Source organism: Myotis lucifugus, unplaced genomic scaffold (assembly GCF_000147115.1).
Source record: "Myotis lucifugus unplaced genomic scaffold, Myoluc2.0 scaffold_585, whole genome shotgun sequence".
NCBI lineage: Eukaryota > Metazoa > Chordata > Mammalia > Chiroptera > Vespertilionidae > Myotis > Myotis lucifugus.
The window spans coordinates 282014-293564 of record NW_005871633.1 but is presented as its reverse complement, the minus strand read 5'-3'; the positions used below and the strand labels follow the sequence as shown (position 1 = coordinate 293564).

Here is an 11551-nt window from a genome sequence, read left to right as displayed (position 1 = left end):
CCCCCCCCCCCGGGAAAGCCCGGGCAAGCTGCTGGCCACCCCAAGAAAGAAACCAAATTTCACACAACCTCCCTCGAAACTGAGATCGAAACCAAGATTGGCCCATCTGAAGAGGTGCCTTCCACACAGCGCCCCCGTGACGGCCTCGCGGCCTTGCCTCCTCCTTTCTGCCCCCTCGCCTCCCCACCACCCTCACCTTCCCCTTTCTGTCCATCAGTGCTCGGGCCTTCTCTCTGACCTCACGGTTTCTCTTTCTCACTGGTAATTGCGAGGCCCTTTCATACTTTTCTAGAGCGGCGGTCTCTGTCCACCAGCCCTTGCCATCAGGGAGGCAGAGAGACACCAGGAAGAAGGACGGACCCCGAAGAAAGCTGGGCACAGAGCAAAGGAAAGGGGCAGGAGCCCGGGGGAGCCAAGGGCGACCCAAGACAGTGAGGTTAAAAGCAGAACCCGAGATGCAGACCAGACACTTAAAGGCGCGTCTGTGACCACTGCTCTTCCTCCATCACACCTGCTCAGCCACCAGGGCCTGTAGGTTTTGCCTAGAAACTCTCCTCCTTTCTCCTGCTGCGGCCTCCGTAGAAATCAGGCTCCTGTCACCCACTTGCTGGGTCATTGCGAACCCTCCTGACTGGTCTGCACACTCTGGTTTCCCCTCCAGCCCTGCAGCTCCCGCACCCGATCCACTTCCAAGTAGCTGCCAGACTCGTCTTTCCAACTACCAATCTGGGCGGATCCTGCTCACCTAGCAGTTTGGGTGGCTCGTCACAATCACAGTGGAAAGCAGACCTTTCCGTGGTCTCAGACCCCAGGATAGCTCTCAGCTACATGCCACCTCCTCCCCTGCCGCCGCACCCAGCCGCACCGCTCAGCACACGCCCTGCCGTCTGCACACACGGTTCCCTCCGTCTGAACTCCTCCTCGCCATCTTCTCTGCCTCGATGCCTAGTGCCTGAAGCCCACTCCCCAAGCGCCATGCTTTTCTGCGGGCTGCCGGGAGCGCCCGTCATGGATCTGTCACACCTGCTGTCATGTCCCAGTTACTTCCCTGTCTTCCACTCTGGATTTTGAGGTCCTGAAGGTCAGGAGCCTGTCTTTTGCACCTGTATTCTCAAGGTCTTGTGCAAGATGCTCAGTAAATGTTAGTGGAACAGAGAAAACACTAAGTATATGGGATGAGAACAAAAAGAAATAATAGATAAGACTGTGCGGCAGGAAAGGCAGCGCTGCAGGCTGCGGCGGGAGCGGAAAGCACCCTGTGCACACCCTGGAGGTCACTGAGCTCAGGACCCCGCCCCGGGGCTCAGTGCCAGGGGAGAGGGCCCGGCGCCCGGCACCCAGGGAGGAGGCTGCGCCTCCATCACCCACCCTCAGCACCAGCCCCTCCAAAACTCTCCGAACGGAAGCCTACGACATTAGTGAGAGTGAGATTGTGTTCAGTCTCATGAAACATGAATAAAATCATCTTTAGAAACCTCGCTTTTTTTAAAATCTGCAGCTTACAAGCTAAGTGAAAACTGGCTCATGTTCAAGAATGTTCAATGTTTTTCATGCTGGCCAATTCCAGGAACAGCCCAAAGGCCCCTCAGCAGAAGAATGGATAAATCAAGTAGAGTCTATTCACACAACAGACACCTCCTCACAGCCGTCCTGACGCTCTCGCACGCAGCGGTGCCGGAAGAAACCACACACAAATGAGCGCACTCCGTGTGGTTTCATTTATCTGCCGTTCACAAGCAGGAAGAACTAATCGATGGTGAGAGGTCAGGGTGGCTGCTGTCCTTGGAGGGCACTAACTGGGAGGGACCTGAGAATATGCTGAGGTGGTGGCTGCGTGGCTGCAAACAGGCGGAGGCCTGCCAGGCTGCTGCCTGAGAAGAGGAGCCCCTCACATACTAACATGGAGACGCTGGGTCCCTCACACTGAAACAGCGCACTGGCTCTCCAAATGCAGCCTCAAGGCCGGTGGCTCGGCTGCCACACCCCTCCATCCCGGGAGGTGTTTGTGGGGGGTTCTGGAGACCCGATCTGTGGGGGCCCGAAGGGAAGGCCGGGTGTGCGATGCAGCATCGTGTGTGGGTGGGGACCGTGCGTGTCTCCCAGGACAGCAGACAAGGGTCCCAGGCTCCTTGATATGAAACTTGACATGAAAGTTCACACTGGGACAACGGGGCTGGAGCATTTGGGACAGACGGTGCAAGAGGAGCGGTGGGCCCAGAGAGAAGCCTGCAGCCAGAGATGCCGGGCTGTCACACGTAACCGCTCTCCAGGCAGCCAGGCCTCCAGCCCACACCCAGCTGCTGCCCTGGGCTCCCCGAATTCACCGTCCTTTTCTGGAACTCCTAAGCCTGACCCCACTCCCTGGCCCTCCCGGCCCACAAGTCCCCTGACCCCACACCCTTTCCCAGAACCCAGCCGTCCGCGCAGCCTGCGGTTCTCTGGGGCCTCAGCCTTCCTGCCTTCGGCTGAAAGGCAGCACCTCTGAGCCCTGGGGGCTTCCCCGGCCCAGCCGGCCTAGAACCGCCTGCCGCTGCCGCTTCCTCTATAAAGGGCCCCCCGGGCGCACAGCAGGTGAGCCTCTGCCACCCCATCTCCCCGCGCCCCTCGGTGCCTCTCCCCAGCGCCTCCTGCGCCTCCTGCCTGGGCCTGGGCCTGGGCCGTGGGGCTTTGGTTTGTTCCTCTCTCTCCGTCTCTCTCTGTCTGTCACACAGCCTGTTTCTGCTTCTATCCCGCTCTGCTCCCCCCCCTCCCTTCCGTGTCTCTGTCTCTCCTGCTCGCTCACCTCGGTTTCCCCGACTGCGTCTCTGCCTGTCACCCTGTCTCATGGCGCTGTCGCCTGGGGAGGAGGCCGACTTGGCAGTGCGCCCGCCCCGCCCGCTCACGTCTCCCCCCTGCAGGTCTCCCATGCCACCACCGGGACATCTCTCCCTGCGGAGGGGGCGTGGCGCCCCCCTCCTCCTCCTGGGGCTGCTGCTGGCCCTGCCACCTGCCGCCCAGGTGAGACAGCAGGAGAAGGGGGTGCAGGGGTGGCCCAGCCGAACCTTGGGCCCCAGAGCCCCCAACTCTGCTCTCCCCTAGGGGCTCCCCGATGTTGGCCTCTCAGCTGCGCAGACTGCCCATCAGCACCCCCAGAAGCACTTCGCACAAGGCACCCTCAAACCTGCCGCTCACCTTGTTGGTAAACACCCCCCTGTCCCCCCAGACAGCCCCTGGCCCTCCTGCTACCCCCTTCAGGGCCCAAACAGCTGTCTACTCCACCTCCCCCAGCCCGGCCCCCCCCCCCCCAACAGGCTCCCACTCCCTGTCCTCCCAACCACCCCGGAACCTGGGCCAGCACCTGCTTCTTCTGGGATTGAGACCTCGGGGCCCCGGGCCCTGACCCCCACCTCTGGCTCTTCCTAGGAGACCCCAGCGCCCGGCACGCGCTGCGCTGGAGAGCGAGCACGGACCGCGCCTTCCTCCGCCACGGCTTCACCCTGCGCAACAACTCGCTGCTGGTCCCCGCCAGCGGCCTCTACTTCATCTACTCCCAGGTGGTCTTCTCGGGGCAGGGCTGCTGCCCCGCGGCCAGCCCGGCCCCCATCTACCTGGCGCACGAGGTGCAGCTCTTCTCCGCCCAGTACCGCTCCCACGTGTCCCTCCTCAGCGCTCAGAAGTCCGTGAGCCCCGGGCCGCAGGGGCCCTGGGTGCGCTCGGTGTACCAGGGCGCCGTGTTCCTGCTCGCCCGGGGCGACCAGCTCTCCACCAGCACCGACGGCATCGACCACCTGCTCCTCGGGCCCAGTACTGTCTTCTTTGGAGCTTTCGCGCTGTAGAAAATTCCAGAAAGAAAACAAATTGGTTTCCAGGCCTTCTCCCCATCTTGCCTCCACCCTGACCATCTCAAAGGTCACCTTGCCTGTGACCATTCCAGCAGTCTCAGGTCTCCCTGCTCATGTCACCTGGAGCTTCAAAGAAGGCGCCCTGGGCACCCAGGGTCCCCTCCCCAGCTGCCCAGATCCCACTGCGCTCCGGGCGCCTGGACGCTCCCACCCAGAGCTCTGCTCTGTGCTGCCCGCCTGGAGGACAGGGAGGGCGGGGACAGGGAGGGGAGCAGGCACGCCGGGAGCAGGTGGCTGTCTGGAGGCGGGGAGGGGGATTATTTATAAGGAGAAAAAAATAAGTTATTTATTTATGGAGGATGGAGGGAAGGGAGAAATAGGGGACATGAGAGGAGACAGAGATAAGTGTGCCCACCCGATGGGGCGGGGGACATCTCGGGATGCCCTGGAGGGGCCAGGTGGTCCGGCCAGGCCCTAGGAGAAGAGCCCCATCGCCCAACACCTGCCAGGAGACATCGGCACCTCCCTGAGGCCCAATAAACCTTTTTCTGCGAGATGCTCTGGCTCTGTCCGTCTGTCTGGGAGGGAAGGATGTCTCGGGGCTGTTTAAGGAATGGAGGGAGGATAGAGGTCTTGGAGGGGGGAGCTGGGGGCATACAGAGAGGCAGGGGCCTGCTGTGGGGGAGGGGCAGCCAGGCCCTTCAGGGAACCAAAGGGTTAGCTAAGAGGGCGAAGGAATAGTGTGGGTTCAGGTCTGGAGTGGGGAGCCCTGGCAGATATGGCCACAGGTGGAGGCTGTGGGGAGTGGGGTTACAGGGAGAAGTGACCCCACCGAAGGGTCTTCGGGACTATGGGGCGGAGCATGGGGTCCCCTGAAAGCCTCCAAGGTGAGGGGCTGGGAAACCCCGGGGACATTTGAGGGAGGTGGTCACGCCCAGGGGCTCTGGGACTAGGCCCTTTCCAGGGACCCGAGGGAGCAGGCGTTCTTTGGGGTCACGTGGCCATACACTGGGCTTCAAACGAAAATCAGAGCCTCGGGTGCCTTTGGAGCCAAGACTGAAACAGCACTGTGAGTCCGTCAGAGCGAAAGCAGAAGGCCTGCCTGTGGGGTTCGGGATTCCCAGGCTGCCTCGCTCCCTCTGGGTTGCCCAGACTTGCCCCTGCTCCTCCCCCCGGCCTCCAGGGGCCCCATCCCCTCCTCTCCCAGAGACCGAGCCCCCCAGCAGGTTTCCCCTTTCTCTTCCTGCCAAGGACTCAGCTCTCTGAAACCCCTCCCGTCTCCAGTGCTGCCCCTATGTGAGTCCTGCCTGCAAATCAGAGGGAGACAGGCCACAGCCCTGGTCCCCAAAAGGAATGGAGACCATGGGAATTGGGGGGCAGAGGGGAACTGGGGTCCAGCCTTTAAGGTCCTACATTCACAACACTGACTGGCCCAGCAAGGCCACCTCCAAATCCAGGCGGGGAGGGCGGCCAGTATCCTTGATGCCTGGGTGTCCCCAACTTTCCAAATCCCCACCCCCGCAATGGAGAAGAAACCAAACCGAGACTGAAGGTGCAGGGCCCACTACCGCTTCCTCCAGATGAGCTCATGGGTTTCTCCACCAAGGAAGTTTTCCGCTGGTTGAATGAGAGCTCCCCGCCCTCCACCCCCCAGGCTATAAAGGCAGCTGCTGGCACAGGCAGCCAACAGAAGCTGCTGAGCGAGGACACGGGAGAGAGACCAGCTCCAGACCCCGGGAAGTGACCTCTCCGCGACACAGCCCCCAGAGAAGCGCCAGGCAGCTCTCTCCCGGACACCCTCTCGCAGCCGCAGCCGCAGCCGCAGCCGCCCTGTGCATCGCTGGGACACAGCATGAGCACTGAAAGCATGATCCGGGACGTGGAGCTGGCGGAGGAGGCGCTCCCCAAGAAGGCAGGGGGCCCCCAGGGCTCCAGGCGGTGCTTGTGCCTCAGCCTCTTCTCCTTCCTCCTCGTGGCAGGAGCCACCACACTCTTCTGCCTGCTGCACTTGGGGGTGATCGGCCCCCAGAGGGAAGAGGTGAGTGCCCCGCCAGCCTCGGCTCCCCCCACCACCAAGAGAGAAATGGGGGGGAAAGAGGGTGAGAGGTGGGGAGGGAACACTGGAGAAAGACGGGGAGGCAGAAAGAGAAGTGGAGAGATCAGTGAGAGAGAAGGTTGGAGAGAGAGGTCCTGTCACCTAGAAGGTGCTCACTAAACATGTGTTGAGTGAATGAATGAGCAAGCGGACAAGCACATATCGAGAGATGTGTAGAGAGCTGTGGGGCACGAGAGAGCTAGGGAGAAAACAGGTGCTATGAATGAAGGTGCTGAGAGGAGCAGAGATGGGAGCTATGAAGGAGATGAGGTGGAGGAAAGAGAAATACAGAAAGATGAAGATAGGGCGTCTGCCTCCTGGAAAGCTCTCAACAAAGATTGTCGCATAGACGGGTGAGTGAGTGAAAGTGGATGGAGAGAAAACTAGACACAGCAGGCAGAGAGGACACACCAGCTAAGCAGCCAGCTCTTTCTCCCCGGGGGACCTGCTCTGATGCTAATCCTCCTCCTTCTCCCCAGCAGCACCCTCATTCTCCCCAGCAGTTCCAGATGGGCAACCTCCCGCTGGCGCAGACCCTCGGTGAGTGTCGCCTACGCCTCTCGCCTGCGTCTGGGTTTGGGTGGAGTTGGTGTTAGTCCTGGGATGGTAGCAGCGGGGAAATTTACACCTGGGGGTGGAGGGATGAGGAATGGAGGTCAAAGTAGCAGGCTATTTTGGGGGAAATTTAAGGGTCTCACCTTTTTCTTTCCTCTTTCCTCCTCAGGGTTATCTTCTCGAACCCCAGGTGACAAGCCTGTGGCCCATGTTGTAGGTAAGAGCTCTGAAGATGGTCTGGGGGTGTAGAAGCAGGTGGGCTGGGGAGGGCTAGGGTTTGGGAGCTGAGCCCAGGCTGAGGGCAGACAGTCCTTGGAGACCCTGTGAGAAGAACTCACTGAATTCAAGGGGAGGGAGGAGAAGCACCACGGCCTGGGGGCGGGGGGGGGGCGGGGGGGGATACTCAGAGCCCCCTGGGCAGATGGGATATGGGAAGACAGACAGAGGGGACAGGAACAGGATGTGGGGGGTGGGCAGGACTCGAGGGCCAGGATGTGGGGGTGGAACTGACAGGGTCACCCTGACTCCCTCTCCCTCCCTCCAGCAAACCAGCAAACTATGGGGCAGCTGCTGTGGCAGAACAAGGTGGCCAACGCACTCCTGGCCAACGGTGTCAGCCTGACAGACAACCAGCTGGTGGTGCCATTGAATGGGCTGTACCTGATCTACTCCCAGGTCCTCTTCAAGGGCCAAGGCTGCCCCCACACCCCCCTGCTGCTCACTCACACCGTCAGCCGCTTTGCCGTCTCCTACAAGAACAAGATCAACCTCCTCTCTGCCATCAAGAGCCCCTGCCAGCGGGAGACCCCGGAGGGGGCTGAGGCCATGCCCTGGTACGAGCCCATCTACCTGGGAGGAGTCTTCCGGCTGGAGAAGGGTGATCGGCTCAGTGCCGAGATCAACCTGCCTGACTATCTCGATTTTGCGGAGTCCGGGCAGGTCTACTTTGGGATCGTTGCCCTTTGAGGCAGCAGGATGTCCGTTCTCGTCCACCTCAGTGCCTGTGCTACCCACTCCTTCAGACCACTCCATTCCCTCTGGGTTAGCCAGGGGACTAGGGGCTCAGGGCTGGGCTCCGAGCTTAAAACTTTAAACAACACTTAGAAACCTAGAACGCACTGTGGTTGGCCTGGACAGCGGGGCACCGGCCACTTCCAAGCATTCAAAACGCAGGTTTGGATGCCTGAATGCAGCCGGGACACCTGGGTGTGGGGGCCGGGGAACCTTTCGTTCTGGCCAGACACTTCAGGACATCCCGTGAGAAGATCTTACCTCCCTTTCTGCAAATGTTCCCGGAAGCTTCCCTGAGACAGAGCGCCCAGAGGGCCAGCTCCTCTATTTATGTTTGCACTTGTGATTATTTATTATTTATTTATTATTTATTTATTTGCTAATAAAAGTATTTATTCGGGAGGTCAGGTGTCCAGGGAGACCCAGCGCAAGGGCTGCCTTGGCTCAGACATGTTTTCCGTGAAAATGGAGCTGAACGCTAGGCTCTTCCCACCTGGCCTCCTGGTCTCTGTGTCTCCCTTTGCTTATGTTTTTAAAAATATTTATCTGACCAAGGTGTCTAAATAATGTTGATTTAGTGACTGACTGTCGCTACATCGCTGAACCTCTGCTCCCCAGGGGAGCTGTGCCTGTAACCGCCCTACTGGTCAGTGGCGAGAAATAAAGTGGCTTAGAAAAGCAGCTCGGTCTCTTGGAATTAACTCTGCATCGGTCGTGCGGTCTGCTCCCTGGAGTCCTCTCTCCACAGGGCTTGGGGTACCTGGACCCCGTCCTAAGGAGACCCCACAGGAGACAGAGCTCAGACAGCCCCACCCAGAGGAACGTGCAGCCCAGCCTAATTACCTCCGCCTCGGGCGTGGGAATTTCCAACTCTGGGAATTCCAACCGGAGCGGGGAAGTCCTGCAGCTCAGGTGCTCAGGTGAGATTTCTGGCTGTTGTGAGAGAGAACCGGGAGGAGCCATGTTCTCTGGCACCTGAGTCACAGCCCAGGGCTTCCAGACATTCAGGCATCTGGACTCCAAATCCCCCTGGGGGCCTGCAGCCCACCTGGCCCACCGGAACCAGTCACTGAACCTCATCTGTCAAATGGAGAGAGGAATGCCCACCACAGACGCAGCCGCCAGAGAAAAGCTGCCGCGGTGCCCAGCACAGCACTTGACTCGGGCACTCGGAGAACCCTGGCTTTTCTCCTTTCTTCAGCCCCAGCCGTTCTAGCCCCTCCACCTCTCAGTGGGTAGGACTGAAGCGATAGAAGAAAAGAAAAAGCTAGCAATAAGGTGTGGGGGAAGGGTCCACGGCAGCTTGGTCTCCCTGAATTTTTTGGCAAATGATGAGGGGAGGGATGTGAGGAGGGTGACTTGGAAAAAGAAAAGCACCCCCTCCCCCCCCAGGAGGCTCTTCTGGACACAGAGTCACAAACAAATATGAAGTCAAAAATGGAGGCGCAGAGAATATGAGCTCTCACTGGGCTCAGAAGTTGGGTTTCCTCCCTGCCTCTGAGGAATAGCACAAAGAAATAAAATGTCACTATAGCCAAGCAGCTAAATTACTAAAATCAAGTAGGTTGAGGCCAGAGGAAACAATTTTATTCTTGCTTTAACCTTTTGGACTTTCCAGTCCTGTGTCAATATCTAGATGTACATCAAACCTCCTGATGACCCTCTGTGAGCCCCTGAAGGACGAAGGGACGAATGTCCATGTAGCCAGACCACCTGGCATCCAGCGAACAGACTGCCCGCCCATCATCTCGAGAATTACGATCTGGAACCAACCCAGAGGCTAAGCATGCAGAGCTGTTTCTTCCCAAGAAAGTACTGTTTCCTATAAGAGCCCTCAGCTTTCTTTCTTCCTCTGAACGCTCTGCATCTTGCCTAGCGGTGTGGCCAGTTTGTAAACCCAGGCCCTTCGAATAAATCTTCACCGGGGATTACTAGCCAAAGCCTCGTGATCCAGCTGCGCTCGGTCAGCGTTATGGCGGCAGCCGTGGGCGCGAAGGACACTCTGCTTTAGCTCTGGCGCTGCCCCCGTGGGTTGAGCAAGGTGTGTGCTCGAGCCCTTTGTGCTGTGTCGTCTCCATGACAGTCCCGGGATTCCAGTGGTGAGTCCTCTAGGTTATGAATCTCCTTCTGTTACCAGAGAATCAAATTCCTTCCTCGCTTGTGGGAGTGGGGTTCTTACCATATCTCTAGCACTTTCTAAGATTTGCATGGGAGAATGGTGGTTTTCACTGGCGTGGAGTTACATTTCTCAGGTTGTAAAGTCCCTGCCCTCACCCCAGTCCTGAAGGAGGTGCGCTGGGGGTCCGGCAGAGCCGAGAGGAGGGCCAGTGTCCAGAGCTTCCGCCCATGCTGCAGCCGGGTCCAGCTCAGCCTCAAGCTCATTAAAGCCCCTTCCTCCGTTGTGCAGAGTCCACACGGCGGTAGGCCATGCGGGTGAATGCAGGAGTCCCAAGAGGGCCTGAGGGCCAAAGACCAAGAGCCAAGAGAGAGAACACCCTTTGTTCAGAAATTTAAATATTCAGGTTTCTCACCCTTGCAGTGGCCATGCCTATTCCAGCCAATCGCCTGTTCCCTGGTGGGGCTGACAGACAAGTCAGCACCTTCCCACAGCACTCAGACCTCACGGGGCACGTGTCCAGTGCCTTCTCCATCACCGTGGGGAGCAGACTTGGAGAGCGTTCAGCTACAGCTTCCTGGCAAAACTGTGTCCATGGTATGTCTGGTCTTCCCTTTACTCCGTTCCGGTGAATGATAACCAGGTTGTTATAACAGAGTCACTCCCTTTGGTTGAGGTTCAGAACTTTTACTCTTGGGTTCCCTGACACTGGTGTCTGTGATGGGATGTCCTCTGTCTAAATCTGCTACAGAAGGACAACCCTGTCCGGAACACCAGCTGTCTACATGTTCAAAACTTAGGATTTATTCTCTATCAAATCATTATCCCAAAGGACCTCAAGCACAACTTAGAACTGCAGTAGCCACTTTAGAGATCTTTTGAAATTCCAAAATTAGTTACATCTTAGGATGTTAAACAACCTGGATGAGAAGCATTTTTCGGTTGGAATTTAGAGGCCTCTAAGAAATGAAATAATTTGCCCTAACCGGTTTGGCTCAGTGGATAGAGCGTTGGCCTGCGGACTGAAGGGTCCCAGGTTCGATTCTGGTCAAGGGCATGTACCTTGGTTGCGGGCACATCCCCAGTAGGAGGTGTGCAGGAAGCAGCTGATTGATGTTTCTCTCTCATCGATGTTTCTGACTCTCTATCCCTCTCTCTTCCTCTCTGTAAAAAAAAATTAAAAAAATATATATTTTAAAAAAAGAAAAGAAATGAAATGATTCAAAGATAGACAACATCTCCTTGTCTTATTATCTAACCTTGAGGCTGAACTGGACCAAACATCGATGAGAGAGAAACATCGATCAGCTGCCTCCTGCACACTCCCTACTGGGGATGTGCCCGCAACCAAGGTACATGCCCTTGACCGGAATCGAACCTGGGACCCTTGAGTCCGCAGGCCGACGCTCTATCCACTGAGCCAAACCGGTTAGGGCCATGATTCTCTTTCAAAGGTAAGGGGAACTTACCTTTAACATGGGACCCCTAAAAAATCCCCAAAAGCTTCTCCCCCAGGAACTCTAGCTAGCCAGTTAGATACACAAACATTTCTGTTCCTCCTCATGTGCCTTTTGGCACAAAATAGACCAACTTAGCCAAAATAACTTAAAACTCTAATAGCCATTAAGAGAAAACTTTAAGTCCACTTCAAGGGCGCTCCCTTAAAGAAATAATTTCAAACCTCTTGGGGGTATTGGAATGAATTCTTTGATTGATATGCAGAAGCTTCCAATCTAAAAGATAAATTGAGCCCTGGCCGGTTCAGTGGATTGAGCCTCGGCCTGCGGACTGAAGGGTCCCCGGTTTCTTTCTGGTCAAGGGCACATGCCTGGGTCGCAGGCTCGATCCCCACTAGGGGGTGTGCCAGAGGCGGCCGATCCATGATTCTCTTTCATCAATGATGTTTCTATCTCTCTCCCTCTCCCTACCGCTCTGAAATCAATAAAAATATAT

At 57.4% G+C, this 11551-nt stretch overlaps 4 protein-coding genes across 6 annotated transcripts in view; 3 read left to right on the top strand and 1 right to left on the bottom strand.

Annotated features, from left to right (window-relative positions):
* Window positions 1-1110, top strand: part of NFKBIL1 (NFKB inhibitor like 1) — a 15904-nt gene extending 14794 nt beyond the window's left edge. Inside the window, exons 4-5 of the mRNA XM_023745828.1 lie at window positions 293-348; window positions 871-1110. Of these exons, the coding sequence (XP_023601596.1) occupies window positions 293-348; window positions 871-1071 (257 nt within the window). The 3' untranslated portion in view covers window positions 1072-1110. The remainder of the gene's footprint in view (window positions 1-292; window positions 349-870) is intronic.
* DDX39B (DExD-box helicase 39B) overlaps window positions 1-2298 on the bottom strand; it is a 32678-nt gene extending 30380 nt beyond the window's left edge. Inside the window, exons 1-2 of the mRNA XM_014446916.2 lie at window positions 2294-2298; window positions 1936-1942 (exon numbers count right to left, since the gene is read on the bottom strand). The gene's annotated coding sequence lies outside the window, so the exon portion shown is untranslated. The remainder of the gene's footprint in view (window positions 1-1935; window positions 1943-2293) is intronic.
* LTA (lymphotoxin alpha) lies at window positions 1626-4379 on the top strand. Of its 2 annotated transcripts, none has more exons than XM_023745830.1 (4): window positions 1626-1756; window positions 2898-2997; window positions 3079-3178; window positions 3403-4379. In XM_023745830.1, the coding sequence occupies exons 1-4, from the start codon at window positions 1695-1697 to the stop codon at window positions 3813-3815; spliced, it is 675 nt and encodes a 224-aa protein (XP_023601598.1). In that variant the 5' UTR covers window positions 1626-1694; the 3' UTR covers window positions 3816-4379. The 2 variants fall into 2 exon arrangements, with proteins under 2 accessions (XP_023601598.1, XP_006104713.1); XM_006104651.3 differs by having other exon boundaries at window positions 1719-2571.
* Window positions 4380-5528: 1149 nt separating this feature from the next.
* On the top strand, window positions 5529-8163 carry TNF (tumor necrosis factor). 2 transcript variants are annotated; one of them, XM_014446902.2, is made up of 4 exons: window positions 5529-5859; window positions 6399-6456; window positions 6641-6688; window positions 7016-8163. In XM_014446902.2, the coding sequence occupies exons 1-4, from the start codon at window positions 5674-5676 to the stop codon at window positions 7435-7437; spliced, it is 714 nt and encodes a 237-aa protein (XP_014302388.1). In that variant the 5' UTR covers window positions 5529-5673; the 3' UTR covers window positions 7438-8163. The 2 variants fall into 2 exon arrangements, with proteins under 2 accessions (XP_014302388.1, XP_014302387.1); XM_014446901.2 differs by having other exon boundaries at window positions 6396-6456.
* The last annotated feature ends 3388 nt before the right edge of the window (window positions 8164-11551 follow it).